The following is a 26362-nucleotide window of genomic DNA, read 5'->3' as shown; positions in this document are numbered from 1 at the left end:
TTTGACTATGGGAATTTGTGAGGACTGAAAGAGGTATATAGGTTGGTGTAAGGAAACTGCACTCTGAGGAAACCAGACTGCTAAAGAACTGACATTAGAGTCAGGAGTTCAAATGCTGCCTAATATATTAGGTGTGTGATCCTGGTGAAGTCATTTATTCTCAAGGTTGCTGTGAAAATTGAATGAGTTATCATATGAAAAATGCTTTGCCAACTTTAAAGCACTATTATAATACAAGGGGTCCCAAAAGAAATGCACTAAGACTTTTGGAATACCTTGAATAAATGCAATTTTATTATCAAAGATCTTTAAAGTTTTGGGGGAGTTAGAACCAGTTTCCATACTCTCTGATGTGCATTTATAGGGCAAGGATCATATCTTATTTATGGCTAAGCTTCCTAAATGTGATCTTTCAACAAACAAGAGAGTTCAACCTAACTACTCACAGAAGAAAAACAAAGTGGATGCAAAATACCTATTGATAATAGATAAATTGGACTATCAAAAGCAGCCTGGACTAGAGAATCTGTCTCTTCATCATTCAAGTCTTGTCTTTGATACAGATAGGCATATGAGCCTAGACAAGTTTCAACTTTTCAATGCTCCCAGGTGCCCCAGGTCATTCTCTCAAATTATAAATTGTAGAGCCAGTTTTGAATTGCATTAGTAGGGAAGTTTCTCAACAGAAGTTTCCTGAAACTGATAAAAGCAAAATTTCCTTTTAAAAACAAATGACAGGAGGATTCAACAGTGCTTATATGTTGAAAAAAAAACATTATAACTGGGTAATGAGGCAGAGTTGGACAAGAAGTATAGCGTGAATGGATAGGTGAAGCTAATATAATAAAAATGACAATTCTACCTAAATTAAACTACTTATTTAGTGCCTTACCAATCATACTTCCAAAAAATTACCTTAATGAGCTAAGAAAAATTGTAACTAAATTCCTATGGAGAAACAAAAAGTCAAGACTATCAAGAGATTTAATTGAAAAATGTGCAAAAGAAGGTGGCTTAGCCTTGCCAGATCTAAAAATATATTATAAAGCATCAGATATCAAAACTGCCTGGTATTGTCTAAGAAATAGAGTGTGGATCAGTAGAATAGATTGAGTGTAAAAGGGACAGCAGGAAACAATTATAATAATCTGCCATTTGACAACCCCAAAGAGTCCAGCTTCCGGGATAAGAACTCTCTTTTTGATAAAAACTGTTTGGAAAATTGGAAGTTAGTATGGAAGAAATTTGGATTAGATCACCATCTCACACCCTATACCAAGATAAGATCAAAATGGGTACAAGATTTAGACATAAAAGACAATATTATAAACAAACTAGGAGATCAAGGAATAATTTACTTGTCAGATCTATGGAAAGTCAAGCAGTTTATGACCAAGGAAGAGATGAAGGATATCATTAAAAACAAACTAGATGGGGCGGATAGGTGGTGCAGTGGATAGAGCACTGGCCCTGGAGTCAGGAGAACCTGAGTTCAAATCCAGTCTCAGACATTTAATAATTGCCTAGCTGTGTGACCTTGGGCAAGTCACTTAACCCCACTGCCTTGCCAAAAAAAAATTAGATATTTGCAAAAACAAAAACCAAACACCAAATTAAACTACTGTAACCAAGATCAAAAGAAATGTAATGAAATGAGTAACAATTTTTACAACTAGTATTTCTGATAAAGGACTCATTTCTAAAATATACAGAGAACTGAGTCAAATTTATAAAAAAAACAACTAAGTTATTTCCCTAATTGACAAATGATCAAAGAATATGCAAAGGCAATTGACAGATGAGGAAATCAAAACTATTCATAGTCATATGAAAAATTGTTCTAAATCATTACTGATTAGAGAAATGCAAATTAAAGCATCTCTGAGGTACCATCTCACATCTATCAGATTAGCCAATATGACCAGAAAGGACAATTTTGGAAGGGCTGTGGGAAATCTGGGACACTAATGCATTGTTGGTGAAGCTGTGAACTCATCTAACCTTTCTGGTTGGCAATAAAAATATGCCTACTCTTTGATCCTGCAGTACCACGACTGGGTCTTTATCCTGAAGAGATCATGAAAAACATCACTTGTATAAAAATATTCATAGCACCTCTGTTTGTGGTAGCAAAGAATTGGAAATCAAGTGACTGTCCATTAATTGGGGAATGGCTGAACAAGTTGTGGCATATGTATGTGATGGAACACTATTGTTCTATTAGAACCCAGGAGGGATGGGATTTCAGAGAAACCTGGAAAGACTTGCATGAACTGCTGCTGAGTGAGATGAGCAGAACCAGATGAACATTGTGCACCATAACAGAAACATGGGATGATGATCAGCCTTAATGGACTTACTCATTCTATCAGGACTATTTTAGAGTACCTGTGATGGAGAATAACATCTGTAGCCAGAGAAAGAACTATGGAATTTAAACAAGGATGAAAGTCTATTATCTTTAATTTTTTTTTAAAAAAGTGTCTCATGCACTGCATAATTTCCTATTTGTAATATTTTATTTTCTCCTCAAGGGTATGATTTCTCTTTCAAAACAGTTTCATTCAGTGTATAGCATGGAAAAAATGTAAAGATCAGACTGCCTTCTGTGGGGGGGGGGAAGGGGGGAATTGTAAAATTCAAAAAATGACAAAATGATAGGTAGAAACTACTATTGTATATAAATTGTATATAAACTATTGTATAAAAAACAAATAAAATATTAATTTTTTAAAAAAGAAGTATAGAGTAGGCTGGGTGACCTTTGGGAAATTGCAAAGTCCTTTTAATGATCCTCAATCTTCTCCCTAAAACAGAGGTAGATCTTTTTGTTATCAGCCCTCTTCCACTGTGGACACCCAAGAATTGAAACTGAGGATCCATCAGCCTGATGAGAGTCTCGTGGTGGGTATTAGCAAGCTGTACACTAGGAGTAGAGTAGGGGAAGGATGTCACCAGGGAAGTGTCTGACCAAGAAAGAAGGGCCAGTTATATGGTGAGAAGAAGGGATGGAGGCCTGTAGACTGCATTGTTCTTCTCTTGATGTTCAGGGAACTCCAGGGAGAGCCCCACCTCAGGGGCTAGAGCCCCTTGATTGAATTGATGGAATCACACAAACACACACACACACACACACACACGTGTTGCAGGTGGGAATGGGTTGATCACAGCTCCATGGAACCACTGGAGTATCTTGTTATTTCTGATTCTCAGTATTGCTTTCCTCTTCTCACACAGCTACTGCTTTAATTCAAGCATCATCTCTTGTCTAGATTATTCCAACGACTTCTTCATTGGTCCCTGGTCTCAAATCTCTTCCCACTTTAGTCATATTCCTGCCAAAGTCATTTGACCATGTGATTCCCTACTCAACCAACTTCATGGACTCCATAAGGCCTCTAGATTCAAAGATGTTTCTCTATTTAGCATTTAACATTTATGTTTATTAAATAAAAATTAAGTATAGCAACTTTTTGTGGTAACAAAATATGAGAAATTGAAGGGATGATCATCAATTGGGGAATGACTGAAAATCTGGGGTATATGAATGCAATAAGAAATGGTAAGCAGGAATATCCAGAAAACCCTTGAAAGAATTGTATGAACTGATGCAAAGTGGAACCAGAACCAGGAAATTATTGTATACAGCATCAGCAATATTACATGATGATCAACTATGAGTGACTTAGCTCTTCTCAGCAACACATCAAACCAAGGCAATTCCAAAGGACTCACAATGAAAAAGCTGTCCACATCCAGAGAAAGAATTGATGGGACTCTGAATGCAGATTGAAACATTCTATTTTAAACTAATGCTATGGGGAAGCTAGGTGGTTCAGTGGATAGAGCACCTGCCCTGGAGTCAGGGGTACCTGAGTTCAAATCTGGCCTCAGACGCTCAATAATTGCCTAGCTGTGTGACCTTGGTCAAGTCACTTGCAAAAATAAAAAAAACTAATGCTAAAAATCGCCTTAAATCTAATTGGAAAAAATAAAATATTATTTAAAAAAAATAAAGCTCCTCACAACCTAACTACAATCTATCTTTCCAGTCTCACTAGAAATAAATACCAACTTCTCCACTCTGTAAGCTGTCCTTTTTTCTCCCCTGTCTGGAATGCCTTCCCCCCTCACCTCTGCCTCAGTATCTTTCTTTTTAAGCTGCAGTTCACCTTTTCTGATCTCCCCAAACTCCCTTTAATTTAATGTTTTGTGTGTGTGTGTGTGTGTGCTATATATATATAGGGCAATATATGTTTATAGGCTGAAGATTATCTTATTCATTGTACTTGTATCCTAGCACTTGGCACATAATAGGCTCCTTTTTTTTGCAAGGCAATGGGGTTAAATGCCTTGCCCAAGCTCATATAGCTAGTTAATTATTGAATATCTGAGGCCAAATTTGAACTCAGGTCCTCCTGACTCCAGGGCCGGTGCTCTATCCAATGTGCCACCTAGCTGCCCCATCATAATAGACTTTTTTTAAAGTTTTTGCAAGGCTAAGTGACTTGCCCAAGGCCACACGGCTAGGTAAATATTAAGTGTGTGAGGCTGGATTTGAACTCCTGACTCCAAGTCCATAATAGACTCTTAATAAATGTTTGTTGATTAACTGGTTGGAGTCTATCTCCCAGTGAGAATGACTGAGTCCTATATCCAGTAGGTGTTTAATAAATGTTTGCTGAATGAATGAGCTAAAGGTAATAGCAAAGGGAATTCCATTGTACACCGGGATACCCACTCAGCCCCAGAAGCAGGCCTGTAGCCCCACACAACATGTTCAGCAGTATCCAGTACTCTCTAGGACCTCTCAGTTCATATCTTGCCCAGATTCTCAAGTATCAGACACGACCTTCATTTTCATTTCTTAAACAAGGAATGCATTTATTGCTTCTATTTCCACATCACTATTTCACATTATTTCCAGGTCCTTCTCCCAGGCCCAAGGGTTGATGGGAAGACTCTCCCAGGAAAGCCCCCTGTCCCAGGCTAACCTGGCCCAGTCCAGCAAGGCCACTGTGCAGTGTTCAAGAAGGAAGGCAGCTGATCCAGTCTGAAAAGGGGGTTTTGTCAGGTTGGGGTGAGGATGGTGGAGGGACCCAGGAAAGTCAATCCCTGGACTGGGATGGGGCTCAGAGAGAGAGGGCTGGAGCTGCTAACTTCCCCCTTTAGAAATAAAAATAGCTTCTTTTGTTTTGAGTCTTTCTTTTTGAATTAATTTAAAATCAGACTGTGGTCCCTTACCGTGTTAAGGTTTCAGATGGAAGGAGAGGTTGGAGCTCACTTGGAAAGGAGAGGAGAAACGAAGCTTCCACTCTTGCCCCTCCTCCCCTAAAAAGAACGTTCTTTTTCAACATCTTTTGTAGGAGGTGAGGAAACCACAAGCCAACCTCATAAGCAGGAAGAGGGAAGCTCATCTCCAACAGGAAACCCTACTGTGACCCTATCTTCCTCCTCTTCACCCAGTCTTCACTCAAGGGCTCAGGCCCAACCCAAAAGGGGTTGGGGAAGAGATGGAGACAATGAGAATTGGTCCAGGGCAAGGCTATGGATGGGAGGGTATGGGAAGATTCTTACTTCACAATCCACAACCCCATAGACACCCTTTTGAGAAGCCCTCAGCTGAAGAGAGAAGGATAGAGGGGTGAAGAAGACTCCTTCCCCATCTACCCTGACTTTCAGGCCTGAGAAACTTGACTCTCTTCAGCCTCCTTTACTCAGGAGATGAGACACTCAAACACAGAGAACTGTAGAACATCATCAATATTGGAAGGCAGACCTCAAACAGCCAGTTCTGGCCCCCTCATCTGACAAATAGAGAAGTTGAGGCTTGTCCAAGGCCACAGGGTGAGTCAAAGAGAGAGTTCAGATAGGAACACAATTCTCCCAAGATAAGACAAAAATCAGAGAGCAGAAGGGGGTAATGATAATGAAAGGGGTTGGATAAGGGAGGGGAGGGGAACATGGGAGGGCCCTCGGCCTCAATACCCTTCCTCTTCCCTATAATAGTGGTACTCAGGGGGCTCCGCAGAGCTAGGGCTGTCACCTGGCCCTATCCCTGGCCCATCTCCGGTGGGACCTTGGGGACAGTATTTGGGATCATAGATCTGTCGCCCCAGCCCGAACACCTGCCCACTTTGGTTGGCACCCTGGGTGTAACCCATCTGCAGAGACATGGAGGTGTTATCACACTTGTCTGTGCCCATCTTGGTGTCATAGATATGCCGCCTGGTGCCTGGGGCTGTCATGCCAACCTGAAAGGAGAATGGGGAAAGGAATTCAGGCTCTTTGTAATCTTGTGAATCTCCCAGGCTCTTCTCTTGCTAGACCCTCTTCAGCCCAGCCTCAGCCCTCACACTCCATCTGCTGGAAGCATTGCATCAGACAAATTGCAGGAGGCCCCAGGCCCGAGTTCTAACACCATCACTGAATCACTGACATTCTTCATAACCCAACCCTTTCCTCCCTTTCCTATCTTTACTTCATTTTCCAATTTACAGTGATACTGGCCTTCTTCCACTTCTTCCAACATTCCATCTCCTTTCTCCATATATTTGTGCAGGCAGTGCCCCATACTTGCTGTACTTTCAATTCTCTCCCTTTCTTTCTCTCTCCCTTCTCTCTCTTCCTTTCCCTGGCTTCTTTTATGACTCATTTCAGATCCTACCTTTTGCAGAGGCCTTTCTCTGACCTATCTCTCCCACATCCACTAGTGTCTTTCCCACTTGCCTTCTAACTGATCTGCTTATGTCTTGAAGGTACATACTTATTTCCATATCTCCTCCATTAGAATATAAACTCACTAAGGGGAGGGACTAATTTTGGGGGGGCATTTTTTGTAACCCTATAACTTAGCACATTGTAAACAATTAATAAATATTTATTGACTGACTGGTTTATTAAGTGAGGTCCCTGACAAATATGATCCTCTGTGTTCCAAAGTCTATCCTTGTTCCTCACGTCCCCTTGACTCAGCTCTGAGAGTCTAGGATCACACTATGGAAATTCTGAGTTCTAAGATCGTTCCTTAGGTGGTACAGTGGCTATGAAACTAGATCCAATGAGAGGAAGACTCCAGTTCCAATCCTGCTTTTGATACTAGCTGTGTGATCTTGGGCAAATCACTGAGCCTTTTTAGTTTCCTCATCTATAAGACTGGTGTAATAATAGTACCCACCTCATATTGTTCTGAGGCTCAAATGAGATTATGTGTATATGTATTATATCTATATCTGTATCTGTATCTATATCTATATATATATATGTACACATACATATTTCTAACAGTCCTTAAAGTACAAATAAATATTAGCTAATATTATTCCTGCAGAAACATTTGTATTCTATAATTTAAGGAGTCTTCTAGTTTTAGGATACTATATTATAAGATTCTGTATTCTGATATTCTGATAGAATACTATAAGACTGTTTCTTTATTCTGATATTTCTATTTCTGATATTCTGTATTCTGATATTTTATGTTCCAAGTTCCTTCCAAGCTCTAATATTCTGTATTGAGGGTCCTCTCAGTTTCTTTATCCTGTGTCCTAAAAGTCCTTTCAGTTCTGACATTCTCCAAGGCAATGGGGTTAAGTGACTTGCCCAAGGTCACATAGATAGGTAATTATTAAGTGTCTGTTTGAACTTAGGTCCTCCTGACTCCAGGGTTAGTGCTCTATCCACTGTGCTACCTAGCTGCTCAGACATTCCCTGTTCTAAAGACCCTCCCAGATTTGACCTTCTGGGTTCTAAAAACCATCCCAGCCTTGATATTCTATGCTCTAAGGACTCTCTCAGTTCTAATATTCTGTATCCTGAGGATTCTCCCAGCCCTGTTATTCTATGTACTAAGAGCCTTCCCAGTTCTGACATCCCTTGTTCTAAGGATTCTCCCCAGTCTTGACTTTCTGGGTTCTAAGAGCCCTCTCAGCCTTGACATCCTGTGTAATAATAATCATCCTCCCACTTCTGACATTCTGTGCTCTAAGGTCCCTCTAAGTCCTGACATTATCTTTCCAAAGACCTTTCTAGCACTGACATTCTAGGGGTCAATAATAAGCCATCTGAATATAGCACTTTATGAGTTATTACTTTCATTATCTCATAGGCACTTTAGTGAAGTAGGCATGGGTATTATCATATCCATTTTCTAGAAGCCCTAGCAAGCTAAAGCACAGATGAGACAGTGACAGAGGCAGGGTTCATCCCCAGTCCCCTGGCCCTAAATTCAGAGTGCTGCCCTCCCAAGTTTTGCCTGTTTTGAGTGAGCCTCTAGATGCTTTGCTCACCTACCTGGTTACTGAAGGGCTTGATCCCACCTGCTGACCATAGATGGATCCCTACCCCCCACTTCCAGGAAACAAGAGCTGGGGGGGAGTGGCTGGCATCAAAGAACTGGCTCTAACCAGCCCAGCAGGCTTAGACAACTCATTTGATTCCCACCCTAACCTTCATCTCTTTTTAAAGACATAGGAACCAGTTTGGAAACCTCTGACTCCAGCTCTGTTCACCTCCCTTCCCTCCCCTAATCATGAATTTGGACCCAAGATCAGGATACTCCACAGGAGGGGAAGAATTCTTTTGGTCCCAGAATGTCAGAGCTGGAAGAGACATTAGGGACTCTCTAGTCTAACCTCTCTATTGTACATTTGAAAAAACTGAATGGCAGAGAGGGGAAGGGCTTGTCCTGAAGGAAGGAGATAAAAGGTAGAACTGGGTTCTCTGACTTTAAATCCAAATCTTTTGCTATCATCTCAAGGTCAGCTTCTCCAAGATCAGCCCCCACCTTCATTTTACAATCCAATGTCACACAGTGAGTCAAAATCACAATTCAGACTCCAGATTCAGGGTTCTTTGCATGACAGTGTTTCTTCTAACATTTAGAGAGGACTCTGAACCCTCCTGGAGCCTAGGGTTTGCAGCTACCAGTGCTCTAACCATTTGACTATCTTCTTATGGTGCTTCTCTCTCATTTCAAAGCCCTAGATGTTTCCACTCACCTGACTGGCACATTTGTTGGTCCCCATCTGCAAGCTGATAGTTGAGTGGTCCATTGGGGCCAGGATCTGGTTCTTAGGGTCATACAAGTGTCTTCGGGTACCATAGGCTGTCATACCTGATTGGCTGGCACATTTATTGGTGCCCATCTGTAGTCATAAGAAGGTAGGGTCATTAGGGTACTGACAGTCTTGTCACCTGCTACCTTGAAACAGGGATTCAGGTCTTGGTTGAGGCCCTGAGAATTTGTCTCCTACACAAGAGTCCTGCTTAATTAAAACAACTGAGATATTGTGTTACATTTATCAGGTTAAGATGACAAAAAAGGGAAATGATCAATGTCAGAGGGGATGTGGAAAGCTGGGACACTAATACATTGTTGGTGGAGTTGTGAACTGATCCAACCATTCTGGAGAGCTATGCTCAAAGGACAATCAAACTGTGCATATACCCTTTGAGCCAGCAATACCACTACTTAGATCTATATCCCAAAGAGTTCATAAAAAGGGAAAAAGACCCACATGTACAAAAATATTTATAGTAGCTCTTTTTGTGGTGGCAAAGAATTGAAAATTGAGGGGATGCCCATCATTTGGGGAATGACTGAATATCATGGAATACTATTATTCTATAAGAAATCATGAGCAGAGGGCAGCTAGGTGTCACAGTGTACAGAGCACTGACTTTGGAGTCAGGAGGACCTGAATTCAAATCCAGCCTCAGATCCTTAATACTTACTTAGCTGTGTGACCTTGGGAAAGTCACTTAACCCCATGGCCTTGCCCCCCAAAAAACTCGTGTTTTGGGGCAGCTAGATGGCACAGTGGATAGAACACTGGCCCTGGAGTCAGGAGAACCTGAATTCAAATCCAGCCTCAGACAATAATTACCTAGCTGTGTGATCTTGGGAAAGTCACTTAACCCCATTGCCTTGTAAAAACCAAAGGGGGGGGGAAGAAATCATGAGCAGCTGGACTTCAAAAAAGCTTGTAAAGACTTGCATGAACTGATGCTGAGTGAAGTGAGCAGAACCAGGAGAACATTGTATACATTAACAGCAACATTATGAAATAATCAGTTATGATGGGCTCAATTCTTTTCAACATTTCATTGATCAAGGACAGTCCTAAAAGACTTGTGATGGAAAATGCCATCCAAAACCAGAAGAAAAACTATTTATTTTTTCAGACTCAATGCAGAGTAAAGCTTACTATGATCACTTTTAAAACTTCTTTTACAGTCTTCTTTCTCATGTTTTTTTCTCTTAGTTCTAATTCTTCTTTCACAACATGATTTTATTATGGAAAGATATTAAACATGATTATACATCTACAACTTATATCAGATTGCTCACTGCCAAGGGGGGGGGGGGGAGGGAGGGTGAAATTCCAAAGCTTGCAAAAGGATGAATGTTGAAAGTATCTTTGCATGTAATTGGAAAAAATAACATTTTTTTAAAAACCAAAATATTTCAAGAGCCCTGCTTAACCACTGTGCCTTACATAGGTTTCCTACTTGAGTAGAATTCCTAGGAGAGGGAAGGCATCTGATTCTTAGTCAGGGTCAGACCAGAGCAAAATGGGGAAGTCATCCAGTATCCCCCTATGCTCTCTCTCCTCTCTCCTTCTCCTCCTCCTCCAGGTAAACTCTGTTTCTGTCTTTGTCTCTCTGTCTGTCTCTATTTGTCTATCTGTCTCTGTCTCTCTGTCTCTCTGTTTCTCTGTCTCTCTGTCTGTCTGTCTCTCTGTCTGTCTGTCTGTCTCTCTCTCTCTCTCTCACACACACACACACACACACAATCTCATTTCACTGAAAAAAATTGCTCAACTTAATCTCCCCTTGGATAGCCTCTAACCTTACCCTGTTTGTCTTCCCCTAGCATACTCTCCCCAGTATCCCTTGGGACATTACTCCCATCTCTCTTTCCCCTGTAAAGCATTCTTATTCTCCTTCTTTTGTTTATTTTTCCAATTACACACAAAGATAGTTTTTAACAATTTTTTTCAGTAAGGTTGAATTTCACATTTTCCTTCTTCCTTTCCCTTCTTCCTTCCTCTGACAGAAAGCAAATTAATATTGGTTATACATGTATAACTATGTTAAACAATTATCCTTCTGAATATTTCCCTGCTTCACTTCCCCTATCTCTATCTTTTATACCCTCATCCTCAGGGCTCCCGGGAATCACACTGTCCTTCTCACTTGCTAGGAAAGAACATGTCTGATAAACTCCTTCCCATCACATATTATTTCTCTCAAAGGGAAATTTGAATTTTCAGGGGGCCATGCTGAACTACAGTCAATCATGGAAGTTCAGGTGCCATGGATGAGATTTGGAATTTGACAGCAGGGGGGAAAAGTGTGGTTTTCTTTGAACCCTTCAGATCCACCCAGGCTCTAAAGAATTAGAAATGAGATCAAAGTTTACAAGTAGGTGTCAAGACTAAGATGAGAGGAAGGAAATGAGGTGTCTGTTCAGGCTAAGCAAAACTGCAGTCAGTCCCACAGCTCTTTCAGAAAGTCTGGATTCCTGGGTCCATGGCCCCAAGTTCTGCTTCCTCCAAGATTGGGAGAGGTGGGTCAGGTTGGAGAGACTTGAACAATATTCACAAACCCTTCTGTCAGGTCTAGGAATCCCACTCTGACAATAGCCATCAAAGATGAAGGGGCTTTAGGCTAGTTCCATTTCATACCTGGAGGCCAATAACACACTGCCCGGCCTTCAATTTGGCATCATCAAAGTTTCGTTCTTGTTTCTCTGAGTACTTGACCCCAATGTCCACACCACTCTGTAGTCCTTTTGTCTTGGCCTGGCCAGGAAGAACAGAGATAAGAAGAAGGATTAGGAAAGGGCAATTAGGAGAGATTGAATCCCTGAAAACTAAATCTCTAAGCTCAAAACAATCCCACTATATCATCTCCATCATCTCCAACTCCTGATCCCAGCTCAGTAAAAGTAGGAAAAAGGTCAAATTTTATAGAAGCTTCCTCTTCCTCCTTCAATATTCTACCTTCTAATTCTAGAACATGGCATGTCAGAGCTAGGAAAGACTTGGGAACATAGAACAGAATATTAGAACTTTACACATGGAATATCAAGGTTGAGAGGGACCTTAGAACATGGGGCAAAGAATATCAGTTGGAAGGACTTTAACATAGAGCATCACACCTGGGAGAGCCTTTAGACCAGTGAATATTATGTAAATCCTATATCAGATTGTTTGCTGTCTTGGGGAGAAAGGAGGGAAGGGAAAGAAAGAGAAAAATCTTTTAAAAAATGAATGTTGAAAACTATCTTGAAAAATAAAATAGTATATTCTTATAACTAGTTAGATCACGGAAGGAACCTTAGAACATAGGACACAGGAGAATGTAAAAACTGGGAGAGCCCCTAGACATTCTATGTTCCAAGGACCCTCTCAATTCTGACATTCTGTATCCTGTGTTCTAAAGCTCCTTTTTTTTTTTCAAAAAGCAATGGGGTTGTGACTTGCCCAAGGTCACACAACTAGATAATTATTAAGGGTCTGAGGCCAGATATGAAATAACTTTTGACTCCAGGGCCAGTGCTCTATCTACTGTACCAGCTAACTGCCCCCTGTTCTAGATCTAAATCTCTATTCAGCTGAATGACACAGTAGATAGAGCAAGAGCTCTGGAGTCAGGATGACCTGAGTTCAAATTTGACCTTAGTTGTGTGACCATGGGCAAGTCACAACCCCATTGCCTTGTAAAAAAAAAAAAGAATTTTTAGAATGTTGAAGCTGAGCAGGTCCTTAGAACAGAAGTAGGAGGACTTTAGAACAATAGAATGTTGGATGTGGGAGAGGACTTAAAACACAGAAAACGGAATTCTTGCAGCAAAAAAATTCCTGAAAGACCATCTTTCATTTTATTTTTCTTACCCTCCTTTTTTGCAACATGACTAATATGTAAAAGGAATTTCATATTGCTTGTCTTCTCAATGGGTGGGAGAGCAGTTGGAAAGAGGGAGAGAATTTGGAACTCAAAATTTTAAAAATGAAATAGAATGTTTTTAAAAGATCAACCAGTTCAATGATGTCAATTCTCTTTAATTTAATTCAATAAATTTATACTTTCTGGGTGTTAGACCCTGTCCTAGGTGCTGAAGGAGAGAATGAGATTAGAATAGGGCAAGGTCCCAGGCTCAAAAACATTTGCAATCTAGTTAGAAAGTTAGGATGACCACATAGTTCAGAGTATTCATAGATAATAAGTATTCAGATTATCAAGATTCAGAGGGCTGAAAGAAATCATCCAATGTCACACAGCAAGTTGGTGGAAGATATGAGACTATAATCAACAATTTCTCCCAGTCCAGGACTTTTTGTCACTTGGCCTCTTTCCTTTCCAACTTTCCAGGACCCTCATTTCCTTGATCAGGGAACAAAAGATAAAATCCATTTGGACCCAAATTGTGCTACCCTGGAGGGCTGTCTTACCTTTCCAGCCAGAGCCAGAAGTGATACTTGAACCTGAGTCATATTTCCACTTTCAAAGAGGTCATTGGCTTCAAAGAGATCCACAGGGTTCATGCCATAGTTAACCATGGCCTTGATGAAATTGGAGAGATTTTCCAGCTGATTAGAAAGGGAAAGAGGCAGAAGATAAGAAAGGGTTGAGCAAAGCTCCAGGGTTCTCCATCTGAGTATTTGAGCCTGCCCCTCCCCTGCTCTGATTCTTTGCCCTTCTGCTGTGACACACTTGTCAATAAATGAGGGACCTGGAAGATCCTTCATTGGATGGGGGGTGGGGTGGGGAGGAGAGTATGAGAACAAGTGACTGGGTCCCTCTCTTTCCCCTGGTTGTGCCCCAGGACCATCTCACCTGGTGCCAGTTCTGTTGTGAGCGATTAATCTTGGGCACGGAGCCAGGCTGTAGTTTGTTCATGAGACTGATAGGATAATATCAGGGAAAAAGGGAAGGATGAATAGTGAATATTAGTATCCATACCAGCAGGCACAAATGCTATCTAAATGCCCTCCCAACTCTGACATTCCATGTTCTAAGAACCTTCCCAGTTCTGAACTTCTGTTTTAAGGTCTCTTCTAGCCTGACATCCTGTGTTCAAAGGGCCCTCCTAGTTCTGATATCCTGTATTCTAAGGGTGCTCCCAGCTCTGACATCCTGTGTTCAAAGGGTCCTCCCAGTTCTGGCATTCTTAGTTCTAAGGGCCCTCCCAGTTCTTACATTCCATGTTTTAAGGGTCCTCCCAGCTCTTATATTCTCTGTTCTAAGGGCCTTCCCAGCTCTGTGTTCTAAGGGATCTCCCAGTTCTGACATTTTCTCTTCTATGCTCCCAAGTTCCTTCCAACCCTGATATTGTTCTAACTCTGATGAGTCTATAAATTCTAGGTCAGAAGCGGACAAATGCTTGAGTTTCAGATCCCTCTTCAAGTTATCCTATCATTGGGGATTAGAATGAAGCACAGGGGTTCCTCTCCAAATCCCTCCCCTTCCTTCCAATAGACAAGTTTCAGTCTGCTCACTCACGTGCATAGGATGATGCCATCTTTGAGTCCCTTCTGGAAGTCTGGCCCAATGCTGAGTTCTGTGAGACCCTCGATCCAGCCCCTCAACTCACCTTCCACTTGTGGATCATACTTGGACTGGAGCTAAGGAGAAAGTTCCAGATCATATTGTTAGGACTATACCTGGCCTCCAAGCATGGAGTAAAGTTAGGCTGGGAGCTTGAGATTCCCTGATCTGTCCTTGGCAGGAGTATCAGGTAAGTCCCAATCATTTAGAGTATCAGTTTCCCCATTTGTAAAATGAAAGGTTTGGTTTACCTGATTTACAAAGTCCTTTAGAGTTCTAGATTGTATGTTCTTATTTATGCTAAGTCATTCCTGCCCTGCTGCCAAATATCTCTTCCAGCCCAGTAATGGCCTTGGATAATGGAAAGAGTAATGAATTTAGATTCAAAGGATCCAGTTTCAAATTCTGTCTCTGTTACATACTTCCTTCACCCTTCCCACCCTCACTTCCCATCACCCCGAATAATGTAGTAGACCTCGATTTCCTCCTGTGTAAAAGGAGGGGTCCAGATTAGATGATCTCTAATACTAACTCTTTCCATTCAGTTCAATGAACATTTATTAAGCAGTGTGACAAATACTGTGCTAAGCTTGTTTTACTAGGGTCATACAACATAAGAGGCAGCTCAGTATAGTAGAAAGGAGACTGGAGAACAGCCCTAGCTTTGCCACCTGGGTCACAAATCTCTTCATCTCTCTGGGTCCAAGTTTCCTGGTCTTTCAAATGAGAGGGTCTGAAACACCTCAATGGTGTTTGAGGTTTCTTCCTTTTTTTGGTGAGGCATTGGGGTTAAGTGACTTGCCCAAGATCACACAGCTAGTAAGTATCAAATATCTGGGGTTAGATTTGAACTCGGGTCCTCCTGACTCCAGGGCCAATACTGTATCCACTGAGGTCTCTTTCTGCTCTAAATTTATCTTATAGACCCACATTTGTCTGAGTGCAGCTCCCTATTTCATCCCCCCCCCCCCATGGCCATTACACAAGGGAAACAGAGGGAGAGGAATAAAAGAGCTTCATAGAGTAACTGGCCCCTGAACTGAGCCTTGCCCAGAGTCAAGGATTCAAAGATAGGCAGGTGAGGAGGAAAAGCACATTCCCCTTGATATGGGAGCAACTGGTAGCTAAATCATGGAGGACAGAAGTGCAGAGTTTTGAATGGTGTTAGTTTAATTGAGGGGGCAATACAGAGAACTTGAAGGAGAGTAATGTGGAATAATTCAGAAAAAAGAGGTAGAAGTGAGATCCTAGAAGACTGTAATTCCCAGGTTAAACGGTTTATAGTTTCTTCTAGAGGCAACAGTAGGGAGTCACTGAAGGTTTTTGAGTAAGGGAGTTAATATCATCAGTGAGGCTCAGGAAGATCATTTTGGCATCTGGAGCGAGGATGAATTATCTAAGACTGAAAGCTTTTATGGTAGCCTTGGGGACAGATGATCAAACACTGAATGGGTGAAATCAGTGAGAAGAAAGGAGGAATGGGAAAGATATTGTGGAGGTAGAATCAATGTCAATGTCGATCAATTTAAAGAAAAACTGGCTGGGGGTGGCTAGGTGGTACAGTGGATAGAGCACCGGCCCTGGAGTCAGGAGTACCTGGGTTCAAATCCGGCCTCAGACACTTATTACCTAGCTGTGTGGCCTTGGGCAAGCCACTTAACTCCATTTGCCTTGCAAAAACCTTTAAAAAAAAAAAAAAAGCAGCTGCCTAGACACCCAGGTTCAGGAATGAGGTGTGTGTGGGGGGAAGGCAGAGAAGGAGGGATGCAAGCAGCAGCTCTACTACTTTTTCTGCATGTGATGTGGGGCAAGTCACTTCCTGCTCAGGTTCCTCATCTGTGCATTGAAGGGGGGGTGGATGAGATGATCTGGGAAGTTCCCCCCCTGGTTCTGCATCCTGTGACTTTGCAGCAAGTAATATTGAAAACAACTCCTCGGACTCCTGTCCTCACTCTTTACAAAGTCCTTGCAGAGTCGCTGACCACTTTTGTGTCCATTCTCTCCCATTCTCATTCAGGGACTCAGGACAGGACTGTGGAGAGGGCAAGGATGGGATTATTTTGTCCGTTTTACAGATGAAAAAATTGAGAATCAGAGAGGGGAATGGGGGATTCATTACTGGCAGAAGAGGAAGAAGAAGAAGAGGCAACTGAGTGGAAAGTACCAGAATCTAGACCCATACAATTGCAAAGCTGGAAGGAAACTTCCAGCCCCTGCCAGTATACCCAAAGAATAAAAAGTTGTTAGTCAACAAACATTACTTAATTAATCAACCATTATAATGAGGACTGTATGGTAAGTGCTGAGGATACAAAGGGGGGGGGAGTGAGTTTTTGTCTTTGACTCTCCAGTGCTTAGTATAATGCTCAACTCAGAGCAATAGCTTGAAAAAAAGTTTCCTGAATTGAAAATGAAACAGGAACTTCCTCTATAACTTCCTGGACAAGGGATCATTCAGATTCTACTCGATAACCCTCAAGGACCTTACAAGGCCTTCCATTTCAACTTTTGAACATTATTAGGAAACTTTCCTTTCTAAGAGTAAAATCTATCCCTCTGAAATTCCCACCCACTTCTAGTTCAACCAAGCAGACCATCAGCCAACCAAGATGTATTTTGGAAGTGTTGAGGACAAGCAGAATAATGAACCTGTCTGTCTGTCAGACCTGGAGTTAGATGTTGCCTGGGATCCCTACTACTTGGGGGACCTTGGGCAACTTAAACTCTCTGGCCTTTAGGTTTCAAGACTTGTTGATCTTGCTGTACTAATACCAGTCATGGTGTTAGGTGATTTAAACTGGGGACCCCTTCTAAGGTTGGGTTACACTGTTGGTTCTTCCAGTGCCTTCCAACTCTCCAATGCTGAGATTCTGTGAGACAAAGGAAGCAGATGAAATAATTGCCAACTCTAGGAAGAGACTTGTTCCTGAATCTTTGGACTCCTAATCTTCTCTCATTTTCCACTGTATCATGGGGAAGCCTTGCCTGGTCCATGGGCAAAGCAATTCATTCCAGAGATTACCTGAGTGTGTGGGGATGGCCATAAGGAAGGAGAAAGCAGGTTCTGGAACTTGAGAGTGGAGGTGATAGGGGGCCCTGAAAGAGCAGGGGAGAAGGCAGTGCTCCTAAAATGGGCCCCACTTCCTCATCCCCACATAAGAAAACTAAGAAAGCTGGGCTTGGGCCTGAAGGTTATTTGGACAGGATCCACCTGACCCCCAGGCCTATGAAACTCAGATTGCACAGAGGGAGGGGACCTAGAGAATACTGATGCCAGTAACCCTGGGAGGGCATGGGGAGCATAATAGGGTTGAGGAAAAAAATAATGGACTTAGAATCTTTTGAATTCTGCTATCTGTAATATGGTGATAATAATATCAGAGTTGGTGTGAAGACCAAATGAGATGATAATTTAAAGCACTCAGCATATTGCCTAGTATATAATAGGTGCTATATAAATGTTGACTTTTATGTTACACCTACATGACTGAGTAAATGGTCTTCTAAGCCTATGTTTCTTCACCTAAAAAAAGAATCAGTTGGTTCAAAAGACCTTTGAATTCCTCTTTTTTTTTTTCTGCAAGGCAATGGGGTTAAGTGGCTTGCCCAAGGCCACACAGCTAAATAATTATTAAGTGTCTGAGGTCAAATTTGAACTCAGGTCCTCCTGACTCCAGGGCCAGTGCTCTATCACCTGTGCCACCTAGCCGCCCCTTGAGTTCCTTTCTTTAAGGTATCTGAGGAACATAGCTCTTCCAGATCAAAGATCCAGCCTCCTGTCCACCTATAACCAGAAAAGCAATACAAATTGGGTCAAGAGTCTCTTTTTGTATTCTTGGTACTCAGGGTGCTGAAGTGGATAGAGGACTGGGCCTGGAAGCAAGAAGAACTGAGTTCAAATCTAATCTTACACACTTTTGAGCTGTGTGGCCCTGGGCAAGTCCCTTGCCTTGGTATACTCATCTGCAAAATGGGTTGGAGAAGGAAATGACAAACTACTTCATTAACTGCCAAGAAAACCCCAGATGAGATGGAGACTGAAACAAATGAACAACCTATAGTAGGTGCTTTATAAATGTTTATCAACTGACTGATTACTGGACTTACCTTTTTCCTTCCTACCTTGGTACTCTTCTCACAATTTCCTCCCCTCCAAGTATTCTACTAGTAAGCTATACTATATTCTGTTCCTCGTTGATACAATCCATTTCTTGACTTCAAGTATTTGTACTGGCTACCTTTCCTTCTTTTCCACCAATGCTTAACTTCCCTGGCAGCTCAAACCTTACCTTCCACAGGGATGTCTCCCCCTAGTATCTTCTCCCTGGGATTATATTTTATTTTATTTTGGCTTTTGGAAGGCAATGGGATTAAGTGACTTGCCCAAGATCACACAGCTAGGCAATTATTAAGTGTCTGGGGCCAGATTTGAACTCAGGTACTCCTGACTCTAGGGCCAGTGGTCCATCCACTGTGCCACCTAGCCACCCCTCCCTGGGATTATCTTCCATTTTCGTGGCATGTACTTTGTACAAATGTATATATTGGCATGTTGCAGGGACTATGTTTTTGTCATCCTTTGTATCCCTCTACTTAGTTCAGTGCCTGCCCAGAACAATCCCTTAATGGTTGCTAGCTGAGTCACTCACTGACTGACTTCTCTCCTTCTAGGGCTTCCCATATGGCCCAGCATTCTCTGGACAAACTCACTGAAGGAAGACTGGATTCTGCCCCACCCCATGCCAGATGTGCAAAGGTGGATTGATGTGGTCTCTTGGAGTCCAGGTGTGTCCAATCTATGACTTGTGGGCTGCATATGGCCCTCAGAGCCCATACTTTATTACATTTTATTATTCACCTTGATAATATGGGTTACATTATAACCATAAATAAATATTAAGTTCTATATGTGGCCCTTGACAAGATTTTATTGGGCTATGTGGCCCAGAAGAGCTAAAAGGTTGGACATCCATGCCTTAGAAGATGCTCAAAGGGAGACCATAGACAGGAGTCCATTCCCATCTCCCCAAAGGAATCAGACTGAGAGAAGACTAAAGATTTGCTGGGGGTGGGCAGGGGTTGGAAGCAGACACCTGGAGTGGCCAACTCTAGCGGTGCCAACACACACATAATACAACACCCCTTCCTCTTCTCCAAACCACACAGAACTCCAACATTCTTAGACATACTCCTTTGGGTCCCTTTGGACCATCGGCCAGACCTTCCCCTCTTCCTGGGCTTGTCCCTTCCTAACACAGAATCTCATAGTTGGAAGGGACCGCAGAAGTCATCTATTGAATTTGAATCCCTTCCACAATTTCCCCAACAAGTCATCAACAGCCTTTGCTTGAAGACCTCCAGAGGAAGAAAACCCTGGACTGTGGGGATGGTGGTTTGGGTCCTGGACCAAACCCAATCTTTTCTGCACTCCTAGCTATTCCTATACCCCTCCCCTTCCGCCCCATCCCAGAAGCCCCAGTCTGGCTCCTTGGGATGCATTTCTCCTCCTTCTTCCCCCCCCCCCTCCAGGATACTCAGGCTTCTCCCTGGGATCAGACCCGCCCATAGATTCTTTTGTCACCACAAAATGCCAAGAATGCAGCGGCTATTTTCTTTGTAAATGAAGAGCAGCTGTTCCCAGAGGTTTGAACTCTATTGCCAGTAGCCTGACAGGCCCCTTCAAAGCCATTCAGGAGAGATTGGCTGGGTTGACCAAGTGGGCAGGGACCCCAGAGTCCAGGGCCACTCCCAGGACAAGTAGCCTCCCTATCACCAAGGAAGGCAAGATGAAGAATAAGAGAACTTAGGGCTGAAAGAGATCTTACAGTCATCATCCAGTCCTGCCTGTTCTTTTATTCAGAGGAACCAGAGGCTCAGAGAGGTTAAGCAATTTGATTAAGGCTGCATAGCTAGTCAGTGACAGAACTGGGATTGGAACCCAGGCTTTCCCCAAGCAGAGGAAATCCCCTTGAGAGGCTGAAGGCCTCCCTCTGCAGGAGGGGTAAGAGTGAGACTATACTAAGCCATTAAATAGGAATTCTGGTCAAATCAAGTGAGTTCCCTTTTCTTATTCCTCCATCTCTCCCAAGTAGAGAGGGTTAAAAGTATCCTCCGGAGAAAAGATGATGGAATGGAAGGTATCCTCAATTAACTGTTAGCCAGAAGGTACCATGAGTCCTCTACTATGCTATACCTCAAATACCTCAATCTGCTATTTGAGAACTCTACACCCTTTGTGACACTATGCCTTTGAATTCCATTCTCCTCCATGTCTGCGCATTTCTTTGTTCCCTATTATTCCAGGTCTTCCTCAGGTTCCATTGCCTTCAGTCAGTCTTCTCTGTTCTCCCTCAGCTGGAAGGAACCTCTTCTTCCTCCCTCTTCATCCCTATACAGTACCATGTTCGTCTTTCTCATTCTCCTCCCATCTCATATAGTGGCAATGTGTCTCACCTCTCCTCTCCAGATTGGGAGCTTCCCCAAAGGGCAAGGGGCCAGGTCTTATTAAGTCTGTTGTCCCCACAGTGCCAAACTTAGGGGTGTAGGGGCAGTTCAGCTGGTTCTAAGCAGATTGTTTGGCTGCAACTTAAGAACTCATGTCTTCAGCACAGCTTGGGGAATCTTTAGCATCATTTTATAGAAGATTCTGTATGTTTAGGAGCAGAGCTAATGCTTTGACTTTTGTCCTAACTGAAGAGACTCTCAAGAGGCTGATTAAGTATAAGGGAAAACTAGATCCTAAAGTGACCGAGTTGAAAGGGATATTAGAACATGGAACATTAGTGGTAGAAAGGACTTGTGAGCTCTTTGTTCCTGGAATATTTCAAGCAGAGGTTGTCAGAAATGTTGTGGGGTGGGGTGCAGCGGGGTGTGGTGGGGGAGAGTGGGGGAGAGTTGATGAGTTAGACTAGGTGACCTTCCAGATTTGTAATTTTTAGAATTTTTTTTTTAGGTTTTTGCAAGGAAAATGGGGTTAAGTGGCTTGCCCAAGGCCACACAGCCAGGTAATTATTAAGTGTCTGAGACTGGATTTGAACCCAGGTATTCCTGACTCCAAGGCCAGTGCTTTATCCACTACACCACCTAGCCGCCCCTAATTTTTAGAATTCTAAGCTTTATGAATGTTGGTGAAAAGGTCAATAGATGTCATGGGGAGGGGCAAGAGGGAGAGCGAGAAAAGAGTTTCTAGCCTACACCAACAAAAACTAAGTGACTTTTTGGGTACCCTGAGAGGTACAATATCCTCCTCATAGAGTCTTAGCTAAGGTCCCCAGATTGCCTAGTTGTTCAGATAAGCATGTACTGTGATCATGGAGGTTCCTTACACAGAGACTCCTGTCTTTCCATCTCCAGAAGTGGTTCTGAGCCATACAAGGAAGCCTAAGAGGTTGGCACAGAATCCTGAGGCAAATGAGGCTGGCATCAGAGAATCTGTTCACAGAAAACTCAGGAGGAGCCCTGTCTGCCACCTTCTGTTTCCCCATCTGTAGAATGTAGTTTTTAGAGTCAGAAGTGAGGGGAACTGTGTTGAGCTTGAAAGAAGGAGTCATCAGAGAATCACAGATTCTTGTGCTGTACATGTTGGAAGAGAGCTTAAAACCTAGATTGACAGATGTGTGAAAAAGACCTTAGAACATAGAATGGCAGAGCAAAAGGAGAATTTAGAACATAGAATGGTGTGAAAAAAGAATGTAGAACATAGAATGGCAGAGCAAAAAAATAATTTAGAACACTGGGTGTGACCTTATAACACAGAATGCCAGACCTAGAAGGGACTACAGAATGTAAAATGTCAAAGCTGAAAGAGAACTTAGAACATCAGATGTCAGTGCTAGAAGGGACTTAACACAGATGGTAATAGATGAGAAGGACTAAAGAAAACATCGTTATTTTATAAAACAATTAAAGGAGAGATGAGGAGTGATTTGATCAGAGCTAATCTATACTCCTACCCAAGTCCCTGGCTTCATACTTTTGTATTCCAGAGACTTGTCTCTTTGGTACCTGTTTCTCCTCTCCTCAACATTTGTCACACTCTTCAGAGTGAGAAGAAATAGCCCAGTGAAATTAGATTGTTTCTATGGTGTGCCTGACAGTGGGAAAGAGTTCAGCCTGGTCTTAAGCTGTTTCCTATGGGCAATCAGCACAGTCAGACATGTCCAAGCAGGCCATCAGGACTCCCCCAACTCTGGGCTGGCATGTGAGGCCTTGCAGGACTCTGCCAATAGCTATGTTGCCACATTTTGTGATGCCACTTGAGATGCTCATTCCTGATTCAACCCCAGCCATAGAGGTGGGGCAAGATGCACTCCCAGAATGCACTTCAACCAGGCCTCTCCCCCATTCCCAAATGGCTCAACATGTAGGTATGTGTCCATTCATATGACTGGCAGAGCCAGACCTGAGATACGGAGATTCTTGGGGCCTCTGCACTTTTGATTCTGTTCCTCCCCTAAAGGGAGACCCATAAGGAGCCATAGGCCAGGAATCAGGAGGGCTAGGTTCTGATCCTACCTGTACCTCTAGGTGTTTGGGGGCAAGTTCCCAAATTGTAAAATGAGGGAGTGGGAATTGATGATTTCCAAGGGTCCTCTTAGTTCTAAACGCTTATATTCTGCGGTTCCCAGCTCTGAAGTTTTATAACCTCCTCCCTTCTGCAGGGCTAGGATTGTGGAATTTGAGGTTTGGGAATTATAGAGCCCAAACCGAGGCCCAGAAAGGGGGGTTTAGGATAGGAGGGAAAGGCAGAGAGAGAAGTTCTGGGTAAGTTTAGAGTCCACCAGGCCCTCCGAGTCTCCACCCCATCCCACCCCTGTCCCTTTAAATTTCAGGGAGGAGATGGAGAAGAAGCAGGAGGCTTCTGCCTTAGAAGCGGTGGCTAACTCCACCCACCCTCACTTCCTCTTTTTGAACCCCCTCCTCCCTCCCCTCCCCCGTTAAGGTGGCCAGCAGGTGCTGGCTCGGGCTAAGGGGAATTTCCCCTCATCCCCCACCTTCACCCCCAGAAATACAAACTCACACACCCTTCCACCGAGCTGCGCCAAACGGAAATTCGAGTAGGGCGGCTCCGGGAGGCAGGGTGGGGCACTAGCCATCGCAGGGCTGGAGACCTGATAGGATGAGGACCTTCCCCCCAGTTCCTAGCTCCACGTCGGTCTCCCCCCATCCATCCTCTAGCCTCGGGACGGGATCCCGATAGACTCCCAGAAAGTTAGAACCCTAAGGGTGTCAGAGCCCCGCTGCCCGAGAGGTGGAGGGACTTGGCCACGGTCACACGGCGAGTTGGTTTTCTCTCATTGCTTTTAGAAGCCAGGGCAGGGGAAGGAGAAATGCCCAAGAGTTGGGTCCCAACTCCCGACACGGATCCTGGGGTGAATAGGGAAGGTCCTGGGGAAGTTGGAAACTTGTTTCTGCAGGGAGAGGGCCAGGGGGAGGGTCCCCTGCATCCGTAACAAGGCAGATGCCCCTGCAGGGGATGCTTGGGGTGGGGGGGGCAGAGCCAAGAAGAGGGGGAGATTGGCTAGAAGGCAGCCCCGGTCCTCCCGAGCTCGGCCACTCCCCAGCCCCCCTTTCCCCGTCGCCGTCGGGGGTCCTGCGCCCCAACTCACTCGGTTCTTGACTTCGGCGGACAGGCCGTAGGACGGGCCCTTGTTGAACTGAGTGGAGCTCATGGCGCGGCGGAGCGGAGCCGGGCGCGGGGCGGCCCGGGGCGGCTGGACGGGACCGAGCCTCCGGAGGCCGCGCTCTCGCCCTTTTCTGGGCTCCGGAGTCCGGGGCTCGGCCCCGCCCCCCGCCGCCGATTGGCCGCGAGTGCAAATGCCCTTATAAGGGCCGAAGGCGCCGCATTCCTGCGGGGTGGGAGCTTCCTGACCCCCACCCCGCGCCCCCGCCGCCCCCTGCCCCTGCCCCCCCACCCGCGGGAGTCGCTTCGGAGCCCCCCTGGCCTCGGGCCAGGGGCACGCCTCCACCCTGGACACACACCCAGGGGTGCCCTCACACCCGGGCAGAGCTGAGCACGGCCACACAGCGGGGACGGCACGGGTGGACACATCTGGGCAGAGTGCTCTCTGGATGGGCCCTGCCAGGCACGCACACCTGGATGGCCCACAGTCACTGAGAGACTCACCTGGATGGATGCTGGAGTGTACACTCAGGAACACACACACACACACACACACACACACACACACACACACACTGCCATGCACACCTGTAGATCCGGGCACAAGGGCCAGATGCTCAGACTTTGGGGCACAGTCAAAACATCCGGAAAGAAGGAAAGGCACAAAGATATCTGGATGGCCAGAATGAAAACAGATCAGGAGTGGGAGTGGACAGAAGCAGCCCTGAAGGGGCAGAGCAGATTCAGACAGGAGTGGGGTGGAGTGTGTGTGTGTGTGTGTGTGTGTGTGTGTGTGTGTGTGTGTGTGTGTGTAAGAGGGGCACAAACTCCTACAGCTGACCTCCTATGCAGTTTACCTATTGCTGTGTTTCTTTTATTGTTCAAGTGTGGGGAACTTTGTCTCCCCAAGAGAACAAAAACCACTGCTTTATTGTCCCTGGCAGGTCTCCGTGACTGCACATTGACACTGCTTGTATCTTCCCTCTGAATACTCCCATTTGCCACTGCTGATTACTAGCCTCATTGGATTCTTCGTGACCCTACTTGGGGTTTTCTTGGCAAATATCCTGGAGTGATTGACCATTTCCCTTCTCCCTCTCTTTTTACAGATACTGCAACTGAGGCAAACTGGGGTAACACAATCACCCAGGGTCAAACAACTCAAAAGTGTCTGAAGTCATTTGAATTCAGTTCTTCCTCACTCTATCCATGGTGCCATTCAGCTGCCCAACTTCCCATTTACCATTTACCTACTTGTTTGCATGTTCTCTGTACCATTTGAATGTATGTCCCTTGAAGGCAGGGACCACAGTTTTGCCTTTCTTTGTTCCCTACCATAATGCCTGAATGAGTGCTTGTCGATTGATTGATTAATTGCCAGTTTGGGACCTCTCTCGGATAGGGTCCCTCTCAGATGCTCCCTTAGATGTATATTGATCTATAGTTACATGCAGATATGCTTGGGTGTTCACTTGTAGATACATGCAAAGAAACCTTAGAATTGCATATATTAATACAAACATGGAAGCCCTCAGTCAGTCCTCCTACATACCCCATAGAGGAACACCTTCACCTGTTTGAATCCTGAGCCAAGTCCACAGCCCCATCTGGGCTTTTGTGCCTCTCCCTTGAGATAAGAGTAGTTTGCCGGGATTCCATATCCCTTAGTTTCCCTGAGTTTAGGGTCTGGTTTCCAATTTTTTTGTCCCCCCTTCCCCCATTGACACCACCTAAAGGGTCTAGGGTCTTTCCAGGCCTATATTCTTCCCCCCCCCCCATCTATTCCCTAAACTCAGAATTTTCTCAGCCCCTCCCTGGAGTCAGAGCCCAGGCCCAAGTCATGAGAGCCCCAGGGCTTCCTGGCTGCCCCAGTGACTCAGATGCCAGGCCAGTGATGTCAGGACTGAGGAGCTGGATAGCAGCAGGAAAGAATGTATGAATGAGGTATAGGGGGAAGGGGGAGGAGAATGGGATGTTCAGGACCCCTCTTACTTCTGAACAAAAGGAACAGCTGGTTGTGCAAGCCTCACAGCGTCCACAAAGTAAAACCATAACATAAAAGGTTGTGAACTTAACAGAAGCTGTTTTTCAAAAGTCTGTTTGTAAATTGGGTGTTTGTGATTTGGATCACGTTTTCCCAGAGGAACAAGGTTAAAAAAAAAAAGGGGCTAGTTCCCAGAACAT

General features: G+C 44.1%; 1 protein-coding gene and 1 long non-coding RNA gene across 3 annotated transcripts; one reads left to right on the top strand and one right to left on the bottom strand.

Annotated features, from left to right (window-relative positions):
* Positions 1 to 3454: 3454 nt before the first annotated feature.
* CNN2 (calponin 2) lies at positions 3455 to 24279 on the bottom strand. Its single transcript, XM_074204500.1, has 7 exons — positions 24165 to 24279; positions 14512 to 14633; positions 13846 to 13912; positions 13461 to 13598; positions 11691 to 11807; positions 9000 to 9146; positions 3455 to 6254 (listed from the first exon to the last, which is right to left on the bottom strand). The coding sequence occupies exons 1-7, from the start codon at positions 24225 to 24227 to the stop codon at positions 5982 to 5984; spliced, it is 927 nt and encodes a 308-aa protein (XP_074060601.1). The 5' UTR covers positions 24228 to 24279; the 3' UTR covers positions 3455 to 5981.
* LOC141500929 (uncharacterized) lies at positions 14504 to 25445 on the top strand. Of its 2 annotated transcripts, XR_012472081.1 has the most exons (4): positions 14504 to 14746; positions 18403 to 18616; positions 19228 to 19341; positions 25288 to 25445. It is a non-coding gene; the product is annotated as an uncharacterized LOC141500929 (long non-coding RNA). The 2 variants fall into 2 exon arrangements; XR_012472080.1 differs by lacking the exon at positions 25288 to 25445 and having other exon boundaries at positions 19228 to 19403.
* Positions 25446 to 26362: the final 917 nt, after the last annotated feature.

Source organism: Macrotis lagotis, chromosome X (assembly GCF_037893015.1).
Source record: "Macrotis lagotis isolate mMagLag1 chromosome X, bilby.v1.9.chrom.fasta, whole genome shotgun sequence".
Lineage (NCBI taxonomy): Eukaryota > Metazoa > Chordata > Mammalia > Peramelemorphia > Peramelidae > Macrotis > Macrotis lagotis.
Note: the sequence above shows the minus strand (reverse complement) of the source record. Positions and strands in the feature narration are given on the sequence as shown.

Bases quoted from the DNA above. Each gene is read 5' to 3' on its own strand.
- CNN2 (XM_074204500.1), bottom strand. From the start codon at position 24,227: ATGAGCTCCACTCAGTTCAACAAGGGCCCGTCCTACGGCCTGTCCGCC. The intron at 13,599-13,845 runs GTGAGATGGTCC...CTTTCTAATCAG, and splicing joins CACAACAGAACTGGCACCAG to CTGGAAAATCTCTCCAATTT. The intron at 6,255-8,999 runs GTGAGTGGAAAC...TTCTCCTTTCAG, and splicing joins CCAACAAATGTGCCAGTCAG to GTTGGCATGACAGCCCCAGG.